The 20,667-nt window shown below is 42.0% G+C and overlaps 1 protein-coding gene across 5 annotated transcripts in view; it reads left to right on the forward strand.

Moving 5' to 3' along the window:
- Positions 1 to 574: 574 nt before the first annotated feature.
- Positions 575 to 20,667, forward strand: part of LOC115199785 (rap guanine nucleotide exchange factor 1) — a 58,101-nt gene continuing 38,008 nt past the window's right edge. The window contains exon 1 of one of the 5 annotated variants that reach the window (XM_029762213.1): positions 575 to 791. In XM_029762213.1, the coding sequence (XP_029618073.1) occupies positions 764 to 791 (28 nt within the window). In that variant the 5' untranslated portion in view covers positions 575 to 763. The remainder of the gene's footprint in view (positions 792 to 20,667) is intronic. The other 4 variants (XM_029762214.1, XM_029762215.1, XM_029762216.1 and 1 more) reach the window with 4 other exon arrangements.

The raw sequence follows: 20,667 nt of genomic DNA on the forward strand, positions 1-20,667 counted from the left end.
GGGTATTACTTTATACTTTTTTTCTCAAGGGAGGCCAAATGCTCGCTGGCTTCCCTTGCATTCAATGCTGTTGGCGCAAAAATGTCTGTTTATGACCAGACAGCATCAGATAGATGGCCTACACATACAGAAACAGAGGACCGTTGTTTCGCTCGGTTTGATGGTTTTTCCAGTGAAATACATTCAGCCTCATGCAAATTGAAGGAAACTTGTGAAAACACAGAGACCAAAGATAAATTATTTAATACTTTTTTTCATTTGTTTTTGGGGGAGGCCTGGCACCCCTTGGCCTCCATGAATACATGTCACTGCAATTAGCTACTGTTTTTGATTTCCATTCGGAATAATATGAGCTGTATACTCCACTAAAACCATAATATGTACTATTTTATTTTCTCTCCTATTTCCTATACTGAACCATGTAAAAGTAAAAAAGAGTCTATAACGTCTTTCCCTCTCTCTCTTGAATCTGTCTAGCTAAATCCATCACCTGAGGGCACACCTTTCCGTTCCGTGCGCTCACATTTCTTAATTCCAGCCGCAAGAGGGAGGTGTTGATTGTGATACAGAACCGAGTTGTCTGCTGCTAGTCTGCCCATCATCATCATCATCATCATCATCGGGGTCTGGCTGGCTGTTGTATTTGCGTCGGAACGGTCCGAGCTAAAGTGCTTTGGCTAAAGGATGTGGGATTAAAAGAGAATCAACGGACAACATACCTCCCTGGATTTCATTTGTTTAACGTTACCGTCTCTGCTTCGAAATGTCGGGAAAAATAGAGAGTAAGCAAGGTAAGCTCGTCTAGACTAGCTAGATAAATAGCTAACGTTAGCTAGCTGTTAGTCTGGGGATTGTCTGACTTTTGTAGCCAGAAATGCGGCCAGCCAGTGTGGTTTGGTCTAGCTGTGGATCAAAGGCCGATTCTAACACCAAACTTCCACATTTTTGCCGTAACAGTAGCTAGCTGGCTATCTACTACATAGTCAACATTTGCTAAACATTCAATCACTGTTTAACTACCTAGCGAGTTGTTATTGTTGTTGTTAGTTAGCGAGTCAGATCATTTTTAGATAGATTTGCTATCTACATGCTAGGCTAACTAGCTAACGTTATTGAAATGGAAAACATTAGGTAACTAACTGACGTCAGCTAGCGATTTTCATAACTTGTGTTCTAGCTAACTACAATGTTGCAATGTAGCTAGCTATATTCGGGTTATATTAGTCAAGTTAGCTAGCTAACGTTAGCTGCCTTTTTTAATGAAAAGATGGTGACGAATTTAACGTTATAGAATATGACTAGCTACTGTAGGTAGCTACAGTACGGTCAGCTGTAGCCCGAATAGAATGTTGTCTTGACCGTAACAGTACTAAACTATCGTTAAGTAGCTAACTACTTTAGCTACATCCTAACCTAGTTTGCGAATCCATGTTACTTTTAAGATGCACGGTGACAGTAGTCGTCATTCATTCTAGGATACGTGGTGGGGGTCTAGCTAGGTACTGTAAATTAGTAGGCTAACGTTAGTACAGTAACCTTTTTTCCATCCCTATGATTTTTATAGGCAATAATGGTAACGTACTAATCTGGGTTGGTAATATTACAGTATCTCATGCACCACCTGCACTGACTTTACTAATCAGGCACCAGCTATTCGAGGAGAATGACAAGTACTTTGTCTAATTCACTGTGTTTGAGTTTCCCCCTTAGCTTGGGTTCTCGAACTATTATGAGTCATGGCTAGTTCTCTATATCACGGAACACTGAAAACCTCCTTTGACTGGAGAGTCTCTTCCTCTTCAGTCAAGTGTCCCCATCTGTTGCCACTTGTACCATGTATGTGTTCTAGCTATGTATTTTGTGAGTTGTCACTAGAGAGCTAGTTGAGACTGCTATGGACGGGAGTCAATCAAAGCCATCTTTTTTTGCAACCTTGGAATGAATTTGGTATGTTTGTTACTCATACCTGATTTGTCCAAGTACAGTGTATTCGGAAAGTATTCAGACCCCTTGACTTTTCCCCATATTTGTTACGTTATAGCCTAATTCTAAAATTGATTAAATAGTTTTTTCCCCCTCAATCTACACTCAATACCCCATAATGACAAAGACAAAACGGGTTATTAGACATTTTTGCACATTTATAAAAAATTAATGGAAATATCACATTCACATAAGTATTCAGACCCTTTACTCAGTACTTTGTTGAAGCACTTTTGGCAGTGATTACAGCCTTGAGTCTTCTTGGGTATGATGGTATAAGCTTGGCACACCTGTATTTGGGGAGTTTCTCCCATTCTTCTCAGCAGATCCTCTCAAGCACTGTCAGGTTTGAAAGGACAGCTATTTTCAGTTTTTTCCAGAGTTGTTTGATCGGGTTCAAGTCCGGGCTTTGGCTAGGCCATTCAAGGGCATTCAGAGACTTGTCCTGAAGTCACTCCTGCGTTGTCTTGGCTGTGTGCTTAGGGTTGTTGTCCTTGTTAGGTGAACATTGGCCCCAGCTTTGGAGAAGGTTTTCATCAAGGATCTCTCTGTACTTTGCTCTGTTCATTTTCCCCTCTATCCTGACTAGTCTCCCAGTCCCTGCTGCTGAAAAACATCCCCACAGCATGATGCTGCCACCACAATGCTTCACAGTAGGGATGGTGCCAGGTTTCCTCCAGACGTGAAGCTTGGCATTCAGGCCAAAGAGTTCAACCTTGGTTTCATCAGACCAGAGAATCTTGTTTCTCATGGTCTGAGAGTTCTTTGGGTGCCTTTTGGCAAACTCCAAGCGGGCTGTTATGTGCTGCCTTTTACTGCTTCCATCTGGTTACTCTGGTTGGTGGAGTGCTGCAGAGATGGTTGTCCATCTGGAAGGTTCTCCCTTCTCCACAGAGGAACTCTGGAGCTCTGTCAGAGTAACCATCAGGTTCTTTGTCACCTCCCTGACCAAGGCTCTTCTCCCCTGATTGCTCAGTTTGTCCAGGCGGCCAGCTCTAGGTGTTTCCAAACTTCTTCCGTTTAAGAATGATGGAGGCCACTGTATCCTTGGGGACCTGCAATGCTGCAGACATTTTTTGGTACCCTTCCCCAGATCTGTGCCTCAACACAATCCTGTCTCGGCCCTCTACGGACAATTCCTTCAACCTTGTGGCTTGGTTTTTGCTCTGAGGTGCACAGTCAACTGTGGGACCTTATATAGACAGGTGTGTGCCTTTCCAAATCATGTCCAATCAATTGGATTTACCACAGGTGGAATCCAATCAAGTTGTAGGAACATCTCAAGGATGATCAATGGAAACAGGATGCACCTGAACTCAATTTCGAGTCTCATAGCAAAGGGTCTGAATACTTATGTAAATAAGGTATTTTTGTTTTGCAAACATTCCTAAAAACCTGTTTTCGCTTTGTCATTTTGGGGTATTGTGTGTTGATTGATGAGGGAAAACTTTAGAATAAGGCTAATGTAACAATGTGGAAAAAGTCAAGGGGTCTGAATACTTTCCGAATGCACTGTATGTCCAACCCCTAAGTATGTCCAATTTACAGTATGCCCTACTCAGTCTATTTCCCTGGTTTGTTTTTGCACTAAAATGTCTGTCTCTGGATATGAATGGATTGAAAATATGCTCCTGGTGTATCTTTTCCATAATGGTTTAGTAGTGAGACTGAGAAGCCTTCATGCAGCAATATGCCCAAGTCGAGCCGTGGCCTCCCAATCAAAAGAGATTCTGCTACTACTCGTATTGGAAGCTCGGATTCCACACTATGCTATAATTTGTGGTTTTGTGGAAACAAGCAAGTAGCATTATGGAATTCTGGAGACGTTGTCCCAAAAAGAGTTTCGAAGGTGTTGTAGCCTAATTAAAACAAACTCTGTGGTGTAGCCTACAGATGGGGTCTGATTTAAAGAGCTGGGAGTTTGCCCAATGGAGGTTGTAACTCATGAGCCATGGGAAAAGGTTTAGGCTTGTGTAAGCAAGTGGAGCAGCAAGTGTCTTTTCTCCCCAGCAAGTAGCCAGCAGATCCGACCCGCTTGCTTACAGCTCCACTAGGGTCGGACAGGTTTCCTGTTTAAGACCCCCCCCCCCCCCCCCCCCCCCCCCCCCCCCCATGCTAGGTAGCAGAAGCCGCAGTAGCCATTTTGGAATGGCAGTGTGGGCCAATCAGCTTCTTTGTTGTTCAATGTGACATTCCATAATGGCTACTGCTAGCTAGCATGAGGATGAAAAGGATGAAAAATGAGGATGAAAAATGTACAAAAACTAATTTGGTGAAAGAACTGTGCAGATGCATACTTTGGTAACAGAATTACTGTAAAATCTCCCACAGATTTTTATGTGGCCACGTTTTCCAATAACTCTGTTAAATACACTACTTACCAAAAGTATGTGGACACCTGCTCGTCGAAAAAAAATCTCATTTCAAAATCATGGGCATTAATATGGAGTTGGTCCCCTGTTTGCTGCCACAACACCCTCCACTCTTCTGGGAAGGCTTCCATTCAGCGACGAGCATTAGTGAGGTCGGGCATTGATGTTGGGGGATTAGGCCTGGCTCGCAGTCGGCGTTCCAATTAATCCCAAAGGTGTTTAATGGGGTTGAGGTCAGGGCTCTGTGCAGGCCAGTCAAGTTCCACACCAATCTTGACGAATAATTTCTCTATGGACCTCGCTTTGTGCACAGGGGCATTGTCATGCTGAAGTACGAAATGGCCTTCCCCAAACTGTAGCCACAAAGTTGGAAGCACAGAATCGTCTAGAATGTCATTGTATGCTGTGCCATGTTGAAAGTCACTGAGCTCTTCAGTAAGGCCATTCTACTGCCAATGTTTTTATATGGACATTGCATGGCTGTGTGCTCGATTTTTTTATACACCTGTCAGCAACGGGTGTGGCTGAAATAGCCGAATCCATTCATTTGAATGGGTGTCCACATTCTTTGTGTGTGAGTGTAGTGTATCTGCTCCAAATTAAGATTCAAAGAAGCTTGTAGAAAGTATGGCTTGTCAACTATGACATGGCACTTTGAGTTTGGGAAAACAAATATTTGGGTTATTGAACTACAGCTAGTGAAGTGGATTTACACCCGGTGACGGAATTATGATAACTGAATTATATCATGGGTCCCTGATCTGTACTATACAGAAATGCACAATTATGAATCTAATGCACAGCAAAGAAGAGCAGAGTAGGGTAGTGTTTTGTACAGCCCAGTAGAGTATAGTACAATATACTGTATTGTGCTCTACTCATTGTATTGTACTGTGCTATCCAAACTTGTGAAACACACATCTATGATGGACCGGACCAAATCTGATCCCATCTTTGGTCATTAACATCCAAGGCCAGGGTGGACTGACCAAATTTGAACTACTTTTCAACGTTCATGGACATCTGGTGTTGGTCGGTGCTCAGTGGGTGAGGATGCTGGTTACAGTAAATGGAACAAGAGGGGGCTCATGGATAGGTGTCAGTAAGAGCTGGGAGAGGTGACATTAACTGGAGTGAGGCAGAGGGAGAGAGGGACAGAGAGGGAGGTGTTGTCCAGACTCAGACTGTTTTAACACTCTTGGTTTGACAACCAGACAACAGAAAGACAAAGAAAACAGTTATGAGCTAAACAACAGTATGCCAGTGGAAGGGCGGCCCGTGTAACATATTTGTACCCGTTTGGTCGGCACTGTGAACCCGAATGAATAGATAAAAAAGAAATATTTACATAATAAAAAAACGAGTCTATAGGTTATGCCTACGCCCCTTGAGTAAATCTATTTTCAGGCTATTCCGTGAAAACAATTAGAGTGCACATTATAATTAAAATCTTAATTGGTGCATTTCAAACCGTCCTTTTGTGAGGCACAGCCGGGAACTAGTTCTGTGTGATGGGGTCGATAAACCAGAATTGGAGTATCTCCCATCATTTGGGAACATTTTGGCTTCCCAGTAGATTACAACGGCGATGGACAGAGAGTTGTGGACAAAATGTTAACCGCATGTCACCATGCTCAATGAGAATAGCCTATGCAGCCGCCAACACTTCAAATATGTTGACACATTTACACCAACATCACCCCGGTATACTGGAGCAAGACGTAAACGCAAAGAAACAAGACGTCATCCTCTGCATTCAAGCAGAACTTGGCAGCTGATTTTATTATACACTGAACGTGGGTGACAGTGGTTCTGACAGATAGGGCTGCCGTGCTTCTAGCTCTTAGGAAACTTTGCAGTATTTGGTTTTTCATGTATTATTTCTTACTATTATTAGCCCAGAAATTGTTTTGTGCAATTACATACAGCCGGGAAGAACTTTTGGGTATCAGAGCTGCGGTACCTCACCAGCACTACCAGCATTACCACCAGGAATATGACTTTCCCGAAGCGGATCCTTTGTTCCAGGGCAATTGAACTGATTCAGGGGCCGACCCAAAACACCGGCATCGGAGGAGAGGTACTCGGAGTGGTCTTCCGAGTAGATTACCCGCTAATGTTCAGTCTCTTGATAATAAAGTGGACGAGCTCAGGGCAAGGATTTCTTTCCAGAGAGACATCAGGGATTGTAACATACTCTGTTTCACGGACACATGGCTCTCTCGGGATATACTGTCTGCGTCCATCCAGCCAGCTGGGTTCTCAGTTCATCGTGCAGACAAGAATAAATATCTCTCCGGGAAGAAGGGCGGGGGGTGTATGTCTCATGATTAACGACTCATGGTGTGATTGTGATAACATAAAGGAACTCAAGTCCTTTTGTTCACCCAACCTAGAATACCCCACAATCAAATGCTGGTCGTATTAGCTAACTAGAGAATTATCTTCGGTTATAGTCACTGCCGTGTATATCCCCCCCTCAAGCCGATACCACAATGGCCCTCAAAGAACTTCACTGGACTTTATGCAAACTGGAAACCACATCCTGAGGCCGCATTTATTGTAGCTGGGTATTTTAACAAAGCAAATTTGAGAAGAAGGCTACCGAAGTTCTATCAACACATCCACTGTAGTACTTACGCTGCTAAAACACTCGACCACTGCTACTTCAACTTCCGCGATGCTTACAAGGCCCTCTCCCACCCTCCTTTCGGCAAATCTGACCACGACTCCATTTTGCTCCTCCCTTCCTATAGGCAGAAACTCTAACAGGAAGTACCCATTCTAAGGACTATTCAACGCTGGTCTAATCAATCGGAATCCATGCTTCATTATTTTTTTGATCACACGGACTGGGATATGTTCCGGGTAGCTTCCGAGAATAACATTGACGAATATACTGATACGGTGAATGAGTTTATCAGGAAGTGTATAGGAGATGTTGTACCCACTGTGACTGTTAAAACCTACCCTAACCAGAAACTGTGGATAGATGGCAGCATTTGCGCAAAACTGAAAGCGCGAACCTCTGCATTTAACCATGGCAAGGTAATTGGGAATATGTCAGAATACAAACAGTGTAGTTACTCCTCTGTAAAGCAATCAAACAGACAAAACGTCAGTATTGAGACAAAGTAGAGTCGCAATTCAACGGCTCAGACACGACGTATGTGGCACGGTCTACAGACAATCACGGACTACAAAGGGAAAACCAGCTACGTCGCAGGCACCGTCTTGCTTCCGGACAAGCTAAACACCTTCTTCGCCCCATTGAGGAGAACACAGTGCCACCGACACGGCACCGCTACCAAGGACTGTGGGCTCTCCTTATCCGTGGCCGACGTGAGTAAGACATTTTAAGGGTGTTAATCCTCGCAAGGCTGCCGGCCCAGACGGTATCCCTAGCCATGTCCTCAGATCAAGATGGCCACCATTGTTTCTGTACCCAAGAAAGCGAAGGTAACTTTAGTAAATTACTATTGCCCCATAGCACTCATTTCTGTCATCATGAAGGGCTTTGAGAGACTAGTCAAGGATCATATCACCTCTACCTTACCTGTGACCCTTGACCCACTTTCATTTGCTTACTGCCCCAATAGATCCACAGACGATGCAATCGCATCGCACTGCTCACTGCCCTATCCCATCTGGACAAGAGGAATACCTACAGTTGAAGTCGGAAGTTTACATACAGCTTGGAAGATTTCAGAAAATTATGTCATGGCTTTAGAAGAGTCATTAACTTGTTGTTCAACCACTCCACAAATTTCTTGTTAACAAACTATAGTTTTGGCAAGTCGGTTAGGACATCTACTTTGTGCACGACACAAGTAATTTTTCTAACAGTTGTTTACAGACAGATTATTTCACTTATCATTCACTGTATCACAATTCCAGTGGGTCAGAAGTTTACATACACTAAGTTGACTGCGCCTTAAACTGCTAGGAAAATTCCAGAAAATTATGCCATGGCTTTAGAAGCTTCTGATAGGCTAATTGACATCATTTGAGTCAATTGGCCTACCTTCAAACTCAGTGCCTCTTTGCTTGAAATCAAGGGAAAATCAAAAGAAATCAGCCAAGACCTCAGAAAAAAAATTGTAGACCTCCACAAGTCTGGTTCATCTTTGGGAGCAATTTCCAAACGCCTGAAGGTACCACGTTCATCTGTACCAACAATAGTACGCAAGTGTAAACACCATGGGTCCACGCAGCCATCATACCGCTCAGGAAGGAGACACGTTCTGTCTCCTAGAGGTGAACGTACTTTGGTGCAAAAAGTGAGAATCAATCCCAGAACAACAGCAAAGGACCTTGTGAAGATGCTGGAGGAAACGGGTACAAAAGTATCTATATTCACAGTAAAACAAGTCCTATATTGACATAACCTGAAAGGCCGCTCAGCAAGGAAGAAGCCACTGCTCCAAAACCGCCATAAAAAAGCCAGACTACGGTTTGAAACTGCACATGGGACAAAGATTGTACTTTTTTGAGAAATGTCCTCTGGTCTGATGAAACAAAAATAGAACTGTTTGGTCATAATGACCATTGTTATGTTTGCAATCCGAAGAACACCATCCCAACAGTGAAGCACAGAGGTGGCAGCATCATGTTGTGGGGGTCCTTTTCTGCAGGAGGGACTGGTGCACTTCACAAAATACATGGCATCATGAGGATGGAAATTTATGTGGATATATTGAAGCAACATCTCAAGACATCAGTCAAGAAGTTAAAGCTTGGTCGCAAATGGGTCTTCCAAATGGACAATGACCCCAAGCATACTTCCAAAGTTGTGGCAAAATGGCAACAATGTCAAGGTATTGGAGTGGCCATCTCAAAGTCCTGACCTAAATCCTATAGAACATTTGTGGGCAGAACTGAAAAAGCGTGTGCGAGCAAGGAGGCCTACAAACCTGACTCAGTTACACCAGCTCTGTCAGGAGGAATGGGCCAAAATTCACCCAACTTATTGTGGGAAGCTTGTGGAAAGCTACCCAAAACGTGTGATCCAAGTTATACCATTTTAAAGGCAATGCTACCAAATACTAATTGTGTGTATGTAAACGTCTGACCCACTGGGAATGTGATGAAAGAAATAAAATCTGAAATGAATCATTGTCTCTACTATTATTCTGACATTTCGCATTCTTATAATAATGTGGTGATCCTAACTGACCTAAGACAGGGAATTTTAACTAGGATTAAATGTAAAGAATTGTGAAAAACTGAGTTTAAATGTATTTGGCTAAGGTGTATGTTAACTTCCGACTTCAACTGTACATAGACTTGAAATCACTGGCCACTTTAATAAATTGAACACTAGTCACTTTAATAATGTTTACAAATGTAGCATTACTGATCTCATATGTATATTCTGTATTCTATTCTACTATATCATAGTCTATGACGCTCTGAAATTGCTCATCCATGTATTTATATATTCTTAAATCCATTCCTTTACTTAGATTTGTGTGTATTGGGTATATGTTGTGAAATTGTTAGATATTACTTGTTATTATATTTCTAGCTCTAGAAGTAACAAAAGCATGGATTAATTTTTCTGCGTCATTTTTGGACAGAAAGTTTCTGATTTTTGCAATGTTACGTAGATGGAAAAAAGCTGTCCTTGAAGCAGTCTTGATATGTTCTTCAAAAGAGAGATCAGGGTCCAGAGTAACGCCGAGGTCCTTCACAGTTTTATTTGAGACGACTGTACAACCATCCAGATTAATTGTCAGATTCAACAGAAGATCTCTTTGTTTCTTGGGACCTAGGACAAGCATCTCTGTTTTGTCCGAGTTTAAAAGTAGAAAATTTGCAGCCATCCACTTCCTTATGTCTGAAACACAGGCTTCTAGCGAGGGCAATTTTGGGGCTTCACCATGTTTCATTGAAATGTACAGCTGTGTGTCGTCCGCATAGCAGTGAAATTTAACATTATGTTTTCGAATGACATCCCCAAGAGGTAAAATATATAGTGAAAACAATAGTGGTCCTAGAACGGAACCTTGAGGAACACCGAAATTTACAATTGATTTGTCAGAGGACGAACCATTCACAGAGACAAACTGATATCTTTCCGACAGATAAGATCTAAACCAGGCCAGAACTTGTCCATGTAGACCAATTTGGGTTTCCAATCTCTCCAAAAGAATGTGGTGATCGATGGTATCAAAAGCGGCACTAAGATCTAGGAGCATGAGGACAGATGCAGAGCCTCGGTCTGACGTCATTAAAAGGTCATTTACCACCTTCACAAGTGCAGTCTCAGTGCTATGATGGGGTCTAAAACCAGACTGAAGCGTTTCGTATACATTGTTTGTCTTCAGGAAGGCAGTGAGTTGCTGCGCAACAACTTTTTCTAAAATTTTTGAGAGGAATGGAAGATTCGATATAGGCCGATAGTTTTTTATAATTTCTGGGTCAAGATTCGGCTTTTTCAAGAGAGGCTTTATTACTGCCACTTTTAGTGAGCTTGGTACACATCCGGTGGATAGAGAGCCGTTTATTATGTTCAACATAGGAGGGCCAAGCACAGGAAGCAGCTCTTTCAGTAGTTTAGTTGGAATAGGGTCCAGAATGCAGCTTGAGGGTTTGGAGGCCATGATTATTTTCATCATTGTGTCAAGAGATATAGTACTAAAACACTTTAGTATCTCCCTTGAGCCAAGGTCCTGGCAGAGTTGTGCAGACTCTGGACAATGAAGCCCTGGAGGAATACCCAGATTTAAAGAGGAGTCCGTAATTTGCTTTCTAATGATCATGATCTTTTCCTCAAAAAAGTTCATAAATGTATTACTGCTGAAGTGAAAGCCATCCTCCATTTGCGAATGCTGCTTTTTAGTTAGCTTTGCGACAGTGTCAAAAAGAAATTTCGGATTGTTCTTATTTTCCTCAATTAAGTTGGAAAAATAGGATGATCGTGCAGCAGTGAGGGCTCTTCGATACTGCACGGTACTGTCTTTCCAAGCTAGTCGGAAGACTTCCAGTTTAGTGTGGCGCCATTTCCGTTCCAATTTTCTGGAAGCTTGCTTCAGAGCTCGTGTATTTTCTGTATACCAGGGAGCTAGTTTCTTATGACAGATGTTTTTAATTTTTAGGGGTGCAACTGCATCTAGGGTATTGCGCAAGGTTGAATTGAGTTCCTCGGTTAGGTGGTTAACTGATTCTTGTCCTCTGACGTCCTTGGGTAGGCAGAGGGAGTCTGGAAGGGCATCAAGGAATCTTTGGGTTGTCTGAGAATTTATAGCACGACTTTTAATCTTCCTTGGTTGGGGTCTGAGCAGATTATTTGTTGCAATTGTAAACGCAATAAAATGGTGGTCCGATAATCCAGGATTATGAGGAAAAACATTAAGATCCACAACATTTATTCCATGGGACAAAACTAGGTCCAGAGTATGACTGTGGCAGTGAGTAGGTCCAGAGACATGTTGGACAAAACCCACTGAGTCGATGATGGCTCCGAAAGCCTTTTGGAGTGGGTCTGTGGACTTTTCCATGTGAATGTTAAAGTCACCAAAAATTAGAATATTATCTGCTATGACTACAAGATCCGATAGGAATTCAGGGAACTCAGTAAGGAACACTGCATATGGCCCAGGAGGCCTGTAAACAGTAGCTATAAAAAGTGATTGAGTAGGCTGCATAGATTTCATGACTAGAAGCTCAAAAGACGAAAACGTCATTGTTTTTTTTTTTTGTAAATTGAAATTTGCTATCGTAAATGTTAGCAACACCTCCGCCTTTGCCGGATGCACGGGGGGTTTGGTCACTAGTGTAACCAGGGGGTGAGGCCTCATTTAACACAGTAAATTCATCAGGCTTAAGCCATGTTTCAGTCAGGCCAATCACATCAAGATTATGATCAGTGATTAGTTCATTGACTATAACTGCCTTGGAAGTGAGGGATCTAACATTAAGTAACCCAATTTTGAGATGTGAAGTATCACAATCTCTTTCAATAATGGCAGGAATGGAGGAGGTCTTTATACTAGTAAGATTACTGAAGCGAACACCGCCATTTTTAATTTTGCCCAACCAAGATCGAGGCACAGACACGGTCTCAATGGGGAAAGCTGAGCTGACTACGCTAACTGTGCTAGTGGCAGACTCCACTAAGCTGGCAGGCTGGCTAACAGCCTGTTGCCTGGCCTGCACCCTATTTCATTGTGGAGCTAGAGGAGTTAGAGCCCTGTCTATGTTCGTAGATAAGATGAGAGCACCCCTCCAGCTAGGATGGAGTCCGTCACTCCTCAGCAGGCCAGGCTTGGTCCTGTTTGTGGGTGAATCCCAGAAAGAGGGCCAGTTATCTACAAATTCTATCTTTTGGGAGGGGCAGAAAACAGTTTTCATCCAGCGATTGAGTTGTGAGACTCTGCTGTAGAGCTCATCACTCCCCCTAACTGAGACAATTACTCATAATATATATATTATGTATGTATGTATGTATGTGTGTGTGTGTGCATTAGGGAGGTAAGGCAATAAATAAATAGGCCGTAGTGGCGACGTAATTACAATTTAGCAATTAAACACTGGAGTGATAGATGTGCAGAAGATGAATGTGCAAGTAGATATACTGGGGTGCAAAGGAGCAAAAAAATTATAATATGGGGACGAGATGGGTTATGTACAGGTGCGGTGATCTGTGAGCTGCTCTGACAGCTGATGCTTAAAATTAGTGAGGGAGATGAGTCTCCAGCTTTAGTGATTTTTTTTGCAATTCGTTCCAGTCGTTGGTAGCAGAGAACTGGAAGGAAAGGCGGCCAAACGAGAAATAGGCTTTGGGGGTGACCAGTGAAATATACCTGCTGGAGCGAGTGCTACGAATGGGTGCTGCTTTGGTGACCAGTGAGCTGAGATAAGGCGGGGCTTTACCTAGCAAAGACTTATAGATGACCTGGAGCCAGTGGGTTTGGCGACGAATATGAAGCGAGGGCCAGCCAACGAGAGCTTACAGGTCACAGTGGTGGGTAGTATATGGGGCTTTGGTGACAAAACGGATGGCACTGTGATAGACTGCATCCAGTTTATTGAGTAGGGGATCGGTAGGATAGTCAGTTTTACGAGGGTGTGTTTGGCAGCATGAGTGAAGGATGCTTTGTTGCGAAATAGGAAGCCGAAATGTGACTGCCTTCATTTACCCAAAATATACACTCTTAGCTATCGTTTAAACCCCAATTTGATATGTTCTTATGAACTTCACATGTTGATGCTCATGGGTCCTTTTAGATGGAAATGCTCTACTACTAGTGTTTCAGGAAAAATGAGTGTTGGCTATCTAGCAGTGCCCGTTAGGTGTTTTTAGGGACCAGTGATCTTCTGCACAGCAACGCTGGCCAGTCATGAAGCAGCATTACCTATCAATCCACAAAAGCCATATCCCTTTGTGGAGCAAGAGAAACAACTAGCCTACAAGTCTCAGGGGGAGTGGTGTCACTTGCACAAGGGATGCTACTAGCGCACTGCTAACTAGCTAGCGATTCCACATCAGCTAGGCTACAAAGTTGGGGGGAATTAGATTGACTGTACTAGGGCTGGGCGGTATACCGTATTTTACTATGTACCGGTATCGATGCACGGACCGGTTTTTACTTTATCTTCTATAACGGTATTTCAATGTTTGGTTTGTTATTAAGTGTGATACACTCTGCGTAACGTCCATTTTTATAGTTTACTCCACTACTTGAGTCGTCTCTCTCTATGCCGCTTTCCACACAGACCGAGCCCTGCCCCCTGTCACTGAAGGAACGCATTTGTTGTTGCTCGACCACGAGACACAAGAGTTCAGTCTGCGTGGTCATGCAACAATGTTCATGACAAGAATGCTATTTCCACTTTGCGGAATATAAATCCACAAGCGCTCTATAATTACACTATTAGTTTGTTTTTTACATCTGCAAACATCTAGTTTGTCTTTTTAAATCGTGTTCGCATTAATACTAATCGCTAGTTCATGTTATCCGCTAATGCTAATTAGCTGGCTAGCTAGCTAATAAGCAAACGTAGCTAGCTATACAGCCAGATACCAGTGACGGTATAGGCCTAAATTATCATGTTGTTTGTGCAACAGTATCTTCTAAATCAAAGAGGAATAGGCAAAGCATGAATATGTTAGGTACATGAAGTAACTAAGAGAACATTTAATCTATTCAAGGATTATAGGGTCCCCCAGGAAACACTGACCAACACTTTGTTTGAAAATAACTCCTCCCTGGCATTTCTTTAATTGTCATGTCAAACGCTGTATTCAAATAAGGCCCCCCAAAAATTGCCCATATCGTGCAGCCCTACGTGGCAGTGTGGAAATGATCTCAAATGAGTGCAGGAAAGGCAGAAATTAATGAAAATGTATACTTTTTTGGGGGGGTTGAAGTTTTAATTGAACAGTATAAAACAATCAGAATGGAGAAAGACTTTTTGATATCACTTAGAATGTGTGTTGCCACCCTAGGGTTATGCACTACTCATAAAGCGAATTTAGAACTTTTATTATTCAAAAACATAAACATAAAATACAGTCAGACTGTCAAAAATATCGTAATGAAATTTTGGCCATATTGCCCAGCCCTATACTTTACTGTTTTTTATTTTTAAGTTTTCCTTCCAAAAAATGACAATTAAGTATGTTAAAAAGCAGGTTTTCTGTTTTGTAATGGTGTTGGGCGTACACCAACAACAGAATGGTGTGAGTGTATACCGGTCATTAAAAATATGCATGCGAGTAGAACGCTGATTGGCCAGCTCATATCATACTCCATGAGGAAATGGCAAGCATTTTTTTAAAACCGTCTGTTTGAGATACACGTCTGAAGTGTTTTTTTTTTTTTTTTAAGTGTTTCCCCCACCCAATTTATGCTTTGGCCACAAATACGAGTATAGGAAGTCAACAACATTATTTGGGTGTGAGTTCACAGCGTATGTGAGGTTTTCACTCAGTTACTTTAAGAATGTTTATGTTTTACAGACAAAATCTTACCGGAGCCGACAGATCAGTGTTGAACACAGTCTGAGGCCCTACATTTCATTGTATGTGCTCTCTCTTGAAGTGATGTTGCTTAATACTAGCAGCTCTCCCACGGGGAGAGAGCTACAGAGGCTGTGTCTTTTTGTTGTGGCGGCATCTTTAAAATGAACCTTCATCTTCAGTAGTCCTCCCACTAGTTCTCTGCAGTTTCTCTTGGTTGAGAGACCAGATACGTTTTTAATGCGTGACCTACTTCTGTGGTTGTTTCGGGGTTTATTTAAATGTGGAGAGGCTGAGACCTACTAACATGGTGAGAACACTGCCTCAGTCATGGCTGTTTTGGCCTCCTTTGTTTACAACCATTGTGGAGGGCCTCCCTCTCGGTGAGGTGATTTCCACCCTCACACAGAGACCGAGTAAACAGGCGAGTTTACTGTACCCTCTTGCTTATGTTGCTTTTCTTCTCAAGCTAGCTGGACTGGCTGTTGCAAATGGATGCATAGCAATCATGCCTTATTGTCAAAAGAGTTAACTCCCAGTAGCACTGTGTTTCAGTTCAATTAGTTTTGAAATGGAATAGGAAGTAGTGAGGAGAACCATGACTTTCTAAAACAGGCTATTTAGGCTGTTGTCTGAAGGTATCTATTACAGGAAGGGAAATGGCCCTCACACAATGTTGGAGACCGATGCCTCAGCCATTTAGTTTATCTTTTGGTTTAATAGTGTGTGTGCATGTTGACCTGAGAGCAAAGTGACCCTTCATAGCTTGCAGAACAGTGGGAAATAGCCTGTCATCCTCAGTAGCCAGCTGTTAACATCCTATTCAACGTCAACAGCCAGCTTCTGGCACACACACACATACACACACACACACACACACACACACACAGCCTCATTTATTGTTCAATGTCTAGGCCTAGATGGATTCATTCTGTCGCACATGATCGATGTAGACTATACATTTTTCACCGTGTTGTACATTGCTCTCCATAACTATGTTCTTGTATGGTCATTAGCAAAGTATACACTATCCCAATTTTAGCTTCAAGACACCAGAAATGTGAAAAACCTAAAAAGTAGATTGTACTGATTTATTGGCACATTGAACCATATCGTGCGCCAAAGTATAAAAACGGTGTATACAGTGTTAAAGCAATGACGTCATATCTGGATTGTGCCATCTTTATGCACGTTCGCCATTGTTTTTGTGCCTTGCTTGCTGTTTATTGACTTGGTCAGTTGAAATGTTTCTTACAACTCTTTGTAATGGCCTCTCTGTATTATTTGATCACTGGGTGTGCCGTGCCGTCAGCAATGCTGGCAGTAGCCTAGATACGAGCTCCAAACGAAGGCTTTTTTCTTTTTCTTCAACCTGTCTACACCGCTTAATTCACTGAGCAAGTCGATGTTTAGGCTAGGTGTATAAGCCTTTTTTTTAAAGATATATCGTTTGAAAGTCTTGACTGAAATAATAGTGTACACTTTAGTGCTGAGTGATTTGTGCTTTTTGAGGTTGGTTCGGTTTCAGGTTGGTTTATATTTTCAAAAATTATATAAATACATTATGTAGGTTCAATGCGTTAACAACACAGAATGAAACATTTGATTGTAGTGACTGTCCTTTACTATCACTTATTAGGCTCTAACCATTTATTCATATTACCTAAATAAAGTATTTAGGCACACACACACACAGTACCAGTGAAAAGTTTGGACACCTACACATTCCAGTTTTTCTTTATGTTTACAATTTTCTACATTGTAGAATAATAGTAAAGACATCAACATATGAAATAACACATGGAATCATGTAGTAACCAAAAAAGTGTTAAAATATTTTAGATTCTTCAAAGTAGCCAACCTTTGCCTTGATTACAGCTTTGCACACTCCTGGCATTCTCAAAACCAGCTTTATGAGGTAGTCACCTGGAATGCATATCAGTTAACAGGTATGCCTTGTTAAAAGTTAATTTGTGGAATTCTTTCCTCCTTAATGCGTTTGAGCCAATCAGTTGTGTTGTGACAAGGTAGGAGTGGTATATAGAAGATAGCCCAAAAGACCAAGTCCATTTTATGGCAAATAAGCTCAAATAATCAAAGAGAAATGACAGTCCATCATTACTTGAAGACATGAAGGTCAGTCAATCTGCAAAATGTTAAGAACTTTGAACGTTTCTTCAACTGCATTCGCAAACCATCAAGCGCTATGATGAAACTGGCTCTCATGAGGACCACTACAGGAAAGGAAGACCCAGAGGATAAGTTCATTAGAATTAACTGCACCTCAGATTGCAGCCCAAATAAATGCTTCACAGAGTTCAAGTAACAGACACATCTCAACATTAACTGTTCAGAGGAGACTGCAAGAATCAGGCCGTCATGGTTGAATTGCTGCAAAGAAACCACTACTAAAGGACACCAAAAAGAAGAAGACTTGCTTGGGCCAAGAAACACAAGCAATGGATAATTAGACCGGTGGAAATGTGTGATTTTTGGTTCAAACCGGCGTGTCGTATAGGTGAATAGATGACCTCTGCATGTGTGGTTCCCACCGTGAAGCGTGGAGGTCTGATGGTTTGGGGGGGTGCTTTGTTGGTGACACTATCTGTGATTTTATTTAGAATTCAAGGCACACTTATCCAGCATGACTACCACAGCATTCTGCAGGGATACGCCATCACATCTGGTTTGGGCTTAGTGGGACTATCATTTGTTTTTCATCAGGACATTGACCCAACACACCTCCAGGCTGTGTAAGGGCTATTTGACCAAGAAGGAGAGTGATGGATTGCTGCATCAGATGACCTGGTCTCCACAATCACCTGACCTCAACCCAATTGAGATGGTTTGGGATGAGTTGGACCGCAGAGTGAAGGAAAAGCAGCCAACAAGTGCTCAGCATATGTGGGAACTCCAAGACTGTTGGAAAAGCATTCCAGGTGAAGCTGGTTGAGAGAATGCCAAGAGTGTGCAAAGCTGTCCAGGCAAAGGGTGGCTACTTTGAAGAATATAAAATATTTGTTTTGCACTTTTTTTGGTAACTACATGATTCCTTATGTGTTATTTCATAGTTTTGATGTCTTCACTATTATTCTAGAATGTAGAAAATAGTTCAAGAAAAACCCTACCCTAAGTAGGTATGTCCAAACTTTTGACTGGTACTGTATGTGTATGTGTATATGTGTATATATATGTGTGTGTGTGTGTGTGTGTGTGTGTGTGTTATATATATATATATATATATATATATATATATATATATATATATATATATATATATATACACATACATATACATATACACATACAGTACCAGTCAAAAGTTTGGACATACCTACTCAGGGTAGGGTTTTTCTTGAACTATATATATATATATATATATATATATATAAATAAATAGTTTATGGTACAGGAGACACCTGTCTTATTCGTGCCCATCTCAGTGAACTATCCATTGCAGAGGCCGAGACTAATCCTTTGCGGAGGCCGTAGGTATTGCACAGTCCAAGAAGAAAGGGAGTATGGTTAAGATGCACAATGCACTTCTCTCTCCAGAATGCACTCTCTCCCGCCAATTTGTGCACATTCATTGTTTTATAACTTCATTGTGTGAATTGTTTGCAGTTGATCGTTAATGTCTATCAATTCCCAATTACATATATCACCAGTAGTACATTTATTGTTAATACCTATAATTACTAATCTACAATGTTTGTTGCTTTGGTTACGGTAATTTCTGTTAATGCATTCAATATATTATTCCTGTCTTTTACCGTTCTTCGGAGTGGACATGTTGTTTGCAAAGTGCACAACCAATGCTACACTTGAGAGAAACAAGTTTTGGTTTATTTCATTCCATTTACGAGTTTTGTAAATGTAGTCATTGCCTTTTGTTTGGAGCGCTCCTGTCAATGCTGCTTACACACGCACAGTGTATTCGGAAGGTATTCAGACCCCTTCATGGGTACAGCTAAATTTGAGCTAAATTCCAAACATTCATTGATAAAGTTAACCCAATTTAACAAATCACACACCAGAAAAAGATATTTGAAAATGGTATGCAATTCAAATAAACAGAAAACATTTGTTCACCCCTACCTTTTACCATCACCTGATCAAATGATTAGGAAATCGTTAGTGCCTTGGGAGGGTCCAGCCTTCCATAAAGATGAGAAACTTGGTATGGTTTGGTCTTTAACCATATGGGTGTGTGGTAACACATCATGCAAAGATTGAAATACCTATCCGAGGCCCTCAGAAGAAAGATTATTGATGCCTGTGAGTCTGGGAGGGGTTACAAATCCATTTCCAAGCAATTCGAAGTACATCGTTCCGCTGTTCGATGGATCATCTACAAATGCAGAAAATTCCAAACCACTGGCAATCTACCTAGGACAGGTCGCCCCACCAAAATCAGCCCAAGAGCTGACCGAAAGATGCTCATAGAAGTAGGGTTGCACATTTTGGGGAATATTCAGAGGTGGAAACTTTCCGTGGGAATTAACGGGAATATATGCACATTTATATTAATACTATATATGTGTGTGTGTGTGTGTGTGTGTGTGTGTGTGTGTGTGTGTGTATATATATGTGCCAGCATATTTGGGGTCCAACATGTACGCTGTGGCGTGTATGGGCTTCAGGCAGAAGTCTTCACGCTTTTTGATGTATTTCAGAACTGCAGTTTCCTCTGCTTGGAGCAACAGTGAAGTGGGCAGGGCAGTACGGATTTCTTCTCTTACATCTGCAAGCAGAGTCTGAACATCAGACAGGATGGCATTGTCTCCCTCAATCTGTGCAATGGCTACTGCAATAGGTTTCAGGCTGCTTACCACTCTCTCCCAAAATACATCATCCGGGAGGATCCTCTTGATGGGGCTGTCTATATCGGCAGACTGTGATATGGCCATTTCTTGGAGAGACTCCTTCCCCTCCAGGAGACTGTCAAACATGATGACAACACCACCCCAACGGGTGTTGCTGGGCAGCTTCATTGTGGTGCTTTTATTCTTCTCACTTTGCTTGGTGAGGTAGATTGCTTCTACAACTTGATGACCATGTACATACCTGACCATTTCCTTGGCTCTCTTGTATAGTGTATCCATTGTTTTCAGTGCCATGATGTCTTTGAGGAGCAGATTCAATGCATGAGCAGCACAGCCAATGGGTGTGATGTGAGGGTAGGATTCCTCCACTTTAGACCAAGCAGCCTTCATGTTCGCAGCACTGTCACCAGTGCAAATACCTTCTGTGGTCCAAGGTCATTAATGACAGCCTTCAGCTCATCTGCAATGTAGAGACCGGTGTGTCTGTTGTCCCTTGTGTCCATGCTCTTGTAGAATACTG

The sequence above is a fragment of the Salmo trutta genome, chromosome 9, assembly GCF_901001165.1.
Source record: "Salmo trutta chromosome 9, fSalTru1.1, whole genome shotgun sequence".
Taxonomy (NCBI): domain Eukaryota; kingdom Metazoa; phylum Chordata; class Actinopteri; order Salmoniformes; family Salmonidae; genus Salmo; species Salmo trutta.